This window comes from Alexandromys fortis, unplaced genomic scaffold (assembly GCF_014885135.2).
Source record: "Alexandromys fortis isolate MF-2015 unplaced genomic scaffold, M_Fortis_MF-2015_v1.1 scaffold_38, whole genome shotgun sequence".
NCBI classification, from domain to species: domain Eukaryota; kingdom Metazoa; phylum Chordata; class Mammalia; order Rodentia; family Cricetidae; genus Alexandromys; species Alexandromys fortis.
In genome coordinates, this window is record NW_026067916.1 from 11,796,192 (window position 1) to 11,802,191 (window position 6,000).

The window sequence follows — 6,000 nt, forward strand, 5'->3', positions numbered from 1 at the left end:
CTCAAACTCAGAGAGATCCTCCTGCCTCTACCTTCTGTGTGCTGGGATTACAGGTGTGCGCCATCCCCAGCTGTTTTTTAACAACTATCAAACTAACAGAATAGCCAATGCCTTCCCAGCTTCCTAACAAAAGAACGTCACTGATTCATACCTAACCACCTAAGTGAATTTGAGACTGTTCTTATCTCTATTCTAAGATATGTTCTGATTTTTTATAGAATTTGTTATGTTGCTGTCCAATATACTACCCCAAAATTCTTCTCCCTACCTTTTCCCATGTACAAGCACAAACTGAACTGACTGAACACATAGCACAGGCCTTTCTTTCCTTCTTTCTTTCTTTCTTTCTTTCTTTCTTTCTTTCTTTCTTTCTTTCCTTCCTTCCTTCCTTTCCTTTCTCTCTCCTTCCTTCCTTCCTTCCTTCCTTCCTTCCTTCCTTCCTTCCTTCCTTCCTTCCTTCCTTCCTTCCTTTTTTTTTGTCCCTGTCCTGGAACTAGCTCTTGTAGAGCAGGCTGGCCTCAAACTCACAGAGATCCGCCTGCCTCTGCCTCCCAAGTGCTGGGATTAAAGGCGTGCGCCACCACTGCGCTGCAGAGGCCTTTCTTTAAACCCAGCCTCAGAGTGAGATCCAGGACAGCCAGGACTAAAGAGAGAAACCTGATCCTGAAAAGAAAAACAAAAACAAGATACTCTTCAGCAAGCAAGGAAGAAAAGGAGACAGCGCCCCTTGTGGCTCAGCTCAGGGTGAACTGTCCCTCTCAGCCCTGCTCTGCGATTCTGCTGTAATCTGTAGGAGAGCAGTCGTCACCATCCCTCTCATGCCAGAGGTTACTGCGGCCTTTTATTCCAAATTATATCAATGCATACACCAATCTACACACCTGTTTTTATATGAGCTTACCCATACCCAAAGCATGGCAGCCTGCAGACTACAGGCCCAGCGCTACGGCTGCTCTTCACTTCACTCTCAGGAAAAAGCTTTCCAGATAGCATTCCTTACTTCAATCACCTGGCTGACCAGTGTACTGAACATTAATACAGACAAAGTTCACTGAAACAAACTTACTTTTCAGCAGAATCTTTACATCTCCATTTTCCTTCTTGATCTCACTCATTACTTTGTGTTTCTTTTTTTCTCTCTCTTTTTCTTTGTCGTTCTCTTTAATTTTGTCTTTGATTTTATCTGAAAAGACAAAAAATATTTAAAACTGTTAGAAATCTTCTTTATTCTCCATGAACGTTAGCTCAATTCCTAGACATATACATAAGAAGACTGAGCGTGGTCACCCGCGCCTCTGATCTCAGTGAGCTGGAGGCCAGTGAAGTCCGGGGTAGCAAGGACAACAAAGTGACACCTGATCACCCCAAAAAGAACAAAAACACAAACAAAATGAACATCATACACACAAAAATCATGATGACAGGAAAAAAAATTCCCTTTTCTTTTCCTTTCTCAGTTTTAGGTCAAATTTCTACATTTCTTTCACTGAGCACTCAATACAGATCAAAATTTATCACACACATTTAATTTCAATGATAATTTTCCCTCATTTCATGTCACAAAATGCAGGGTTAACTCGAATTACAGAAAACTATCTTTACTGGAGCAGACCGGCTGCACAGTTCTGCTCTGAAAGCAAGCACACACACCCTGTTATGTGTACACACATAACATACACACAAAGATATGGCCTTGCTGTCACTAGTTTATATTACTATAAACTGTGGCAATAAGCAGACCATTTCCACACTAGCCCAGAATGGAGTATATAAGAGGCTTATTTATAACAGGGTAAACTCACAGAATTAGTAGCAATCCACAGTCCTGTGTGTGTGCTAGGAACCAGAACTGAATTAGAAGCCAAAGGGCTCACGCACGCCCCTACGCCTCTGCATTTATAGTATAGCCATGGTCTTCTGCTTCTTGGAGACTCTGTGGAGGGACTTCACAGCTTCCTATGACACCACATGCATTGGCCTGGCCTCGTGGCCCGACAGCATCAGTGGTGTTTTGACCACGTGAGCCCCTCCCAGGTGAAGAGTGGCTTAGAAAAGACTCAGGAGGAGCTTGAGCTCCAGCCTCCAGCACTTCGGTCCCTGGAGGGCACAGGTGTGGCCAATGTCCCGCCTCAGAGAACATTCTTTACGGGTCACCTAGGAAGAACTCGGCCTTCTTCATCCCTCAGGTGGTCTGAATCAGCCAGTGTTATCTGAACCTGTTCTACAGTCCAGCCAGGACTCAGAAGGTGGTGCTGATGCTGACCTTCATCTTCCTGCACCAGCAGGAGCTGAGGACACCTGGCAAGTCTTCCACACAGGAGTGGTGTGACTTTTCTGTAAATGAAGCTCTGTCTCACCTACAGTCTCCTGTGACTACACGGTTGTCATTAAGGACATTCTCCAATCCTGCCTAGCCAGTCCCTGCCAAACTGCACACCTTCGTTTCTTGAAGGTACTTAGAACCAAATCATCTTTCATCCTCTTTCCAGGCAACAGGAAGGTGAAGAGGGTTAGTGTGGGAGGAAGCGACATCACAGGTGAGAATCGACAAAACCATATGTATGAAAACGTCCGAACAAAACCCACTCGTCTGCTTATTAGTTTTTAAAATGCTAAAACTGTGAGTGTCTCAAAGGGGCAACACACTAATTAAATCTCTTCAAAATAATTAATCACATCACTTTTGCTTAGAACAAATTAAACAAATTCTCCTTGTTTCTGTCTAACTAAAGGAAGAAAACACGGTTGGTGTCAGCAGGTCCTAGAAGCCCCACCACACAGACTGGGGAGATAAAGTGCAGGCTTGGGAAAACAGGGTGTAGCTGCGCCTCACACAAGAGCAGGGGACCTCCAGACATTTCTCTGTTCTCCCATATGTTTTTTGGAGGACTGCAGGGTAGAGAATGGCCGTCATCTCTGGAACACTCCTACGTATCTGACGTGTGGACGACTGAGTGCATCTCCCACAGGTCTGGCAGAGCCGTTTACACTGCACACAAAAGCAAGCAAAGCAAAGGCTTTTTTTTTCCAAATAAGGCCCAGAAACTCACTGTTTTCTCTGCAGTTTTCAGTTCTGTTATACTGGTATGCTGTTCAAGACTTTAAGAGGTCAGTACTTAACTTTTCTGTCTTTTCTTCCTCTACTTACCAATGCCATTCCAGATTCCTTGCTCAAATGTAATAAATATTTCAACATTTCTGCTAATTACACTTATGAATGCCTTTGCCTAACCCAACTCAGTCTGCCAAAATCATTATGTTCCTTTTTCGAGAATTCCTTTATCCCTACCAATTAAAAATGATTTTATGCCAGGCGGTGGTGGCGCACACCTTTAATCTCAGCACTCGGGAGGCAGAGGCAGGCGGATCCCTGTGAGTTCGAGGCCAGCCTGGTCTATAAAGCAGGTTCCAGGACAGCTAGGACTGTTACACAGAGAAACAGTCTTAAGAAACCAAAGAGGGGAAAAGAGAGGGAGAGAGGGAGAGAAGAGGGAGAGAGGGAGAGAGGGAGAGAAGAGGATGGAGGGAAGGAAGGAAGGAAAGTAGGAAGAAGGAAAAAAGACTATGATCCTCCTAGATGTGATGGAGAAAGCTTACTGTAGACAAGAGGAGAACACAGCTAGAGGCAGAGACATCTGGGAAAGTGCGTAGCGGACATGATCAGCAGGCTGAACTGGGCCATGTGGAAGCGGGGAGAGGAGAGGGAGAGCCAGGAGGCAAAGAGGTCAAAGGGTAAATTGGGCTGGCATAATGGCTGGGTTCCATAAGAATCAGAGTAGTTTGGGTAGGCTCCAGGTGTGCTGGTCAGGACGACCCTGTAACAGGCAGGGACTGAGGGATGCTGGGAGAATGGGATCTGCCGGGGTCTGCTCTGATATGTTAGTAGGCACCTCCTGGTTTGAAACCTAATGATCCAGCTCGTTATTCACTCTCCAATGAAATTACAAACAGTTTAGTTTGCATTCCCCGCCTCCTACAGCAGGCAATAGTCTGCACTTGTTTAATTCCTGTAAGATACAAGCAGAAGGACAAAACAGGAGAGTCCTAATACAAAGTAAAAATAAAAAAGAAAGATGCAGAATTAGCCAGACACGTTCCTTTATGCTGCACAAATTCTAATTGTTCTTAATAATAAAAACCCAGAGTCAGATATTAGAGGGTGAAAGCTGAGAGGTCAGAGAAGCAGAACAGTCAGTCACTAGAGAGTTCTTACCTCTACCGATGCTCAGACAAAATGGGCATCCCATCTCCATGAATCCTCAGACAACATCTGAGCTTCTGTCCCCTCCCACCTTATATACCCGCCTCCACCTTCTTAGGATTAAAGGTGTGCGATCCCAAGGGCTGGGATCACCTTTGTGTGAGCTCTGTCTCTCTTTTCGACAGATTCAATTTTGTGTTGCCCAGGGTGGTATTGAACTCGAGGAGGTCTAGATCCGGAGATCCATCTGCCTGTCTTCTGAGTGTTTGGATTAAAGGTACGTGCCACCACTGCCTGGCCTTTATGGCCAACTAATGGTTTAGCTCTGCACTCTGATTTTCAGGCAAGCTTTATTTGTTCGTTCAAAAGCAACACATCACTATACCTTTACCCAGCACTAGGGAGCCAGAGGCAGCTGGGTCTCTGAGTTTGAAGCCAACCTGGTAATGTAGTGAGTTCTAGCAATGTCGGGGCTACACAGTGAGACCCTGCCTAAGATCAAGAAAAAAGGGATGGGGGGGGGGGGGCAACGTTACTAGGAATGTAAAAAGAAATCTTTCCCATGAAAGGACAGTTGTAAGGTGGACAGTAAAGTACCTGACCCTGCCCCTTCCTATAAACGTTTGTCCATGCAGGCAGGCATGGTTTGCTGGAAGGGTAAGTGGTCTTTAAATCAATGAAACTTCTGTGTATTAAGAACTGAGCCAGGTGGTGGTGGTGCACGCCTTTAATCTCAGCACCTGGGAGGAAAAGGAAGGCGGGTCTCCAGCCTGGTCTATCCTAGTCTATCCGGCCAAAGTTAGAGAGAAACTCGGAAACTCAGCCTCGAAAAGTAAACGAGAAAAAGACAAAGAGACTGGAACATCCAGTTCCATCTAACCCAGCGCACGGGCCTTGTAAACTGCTGGCCTAGAGAGGCCTGGAGCCGCTGCTCTGGGGCTCCTAAAACCCCAGGCTATGCGGACTCTGGAGGGCAAAGGTCGTTTGCTTCTCTTCTCCCTTATTCTGTTTCCTGGTCAAGGGTAGCAGTGTAGCACAGTCCTACAGCAACGGTCACACGCCCTATGCTTCCTAGACTACTACAAAGTCTCTGTCACCAGCGGGAAGGCTGGTGTCAGAGGGATGGCCCACTGCAGGCCCTGGGGATCAAATACCCCCTCTGACCTGTACAAGCACCAAGCATACATGTTGTACACACATGCCTGCAAACAAGCACTCACACACTATCTGGTTTTTCTCGGCCTAACGTACCTGGAAAGACAGTATCTTAACTGAGAAAATGTCTCCGTGGGATCGGCCTGTAGGACATTGTCTTGAATAAGCAATGGATGAGGAAGGCCCAGCCTTTGTGGTAATGCGACCCTTAGGCTGGGGTCCCTGACTTGAGGAAACCCTGGTGGCGCCCAGACGTGATGGGCTAAATCCACTTAAAAACCTGAGAGGGCTTAAAAAGGAGAGAGAGAGAATTTAAGACAGCTTTTTGCTGTTTCTGGGTTGCGTGCCGCAAAGAAATTGTCCTGACTCAGCAGCAGGAAAAAACTGGCTGTTTTAAAATGCCGGCTTTCTGGGCTGTGCCACCATCGCGATCTCAGTCTGGCTTCTGCGGGAGACAGAACTTTTGAATGGAGCATTTGGAGTAAAGTGCTATGGCTTGCTTGATGACAATGTGGACTGCTGTGTGCCTGGAACTGTGTGTGGCTCAGGGGCACCAAATGGCTCTGAGGCAGGAGCACCTTGGCTCAGCTCCACCTTGCTGAACTGTGCTGGTCTCAGGCAGGAACTACCGTAATTACCTTAAA

General features: G+C 46.3%; 1 protein-coding gene across 1 annotated transcript in view; it reads right to left on the reverse strand.

The window, feature by feature from the left end:
* Rsbn1l (round spermatid basic protein 1 like) overlaps positions 1-6,000 on the reverse strand; it is a 51,378-nt gene that overhangs the window by 30,504 nt on the left and 14,874 nt on the right. The window contains exon 2 of the mRNA XM_050139803.1: positions 1,067-1,183. Coding sequence (XP_049995760.1) covers positions 1,067-1,183 — 117 coding nt within the window. The remainder of the gene's footprint in view (positions 1-1,066; positions 1,184-6,000) is intronic.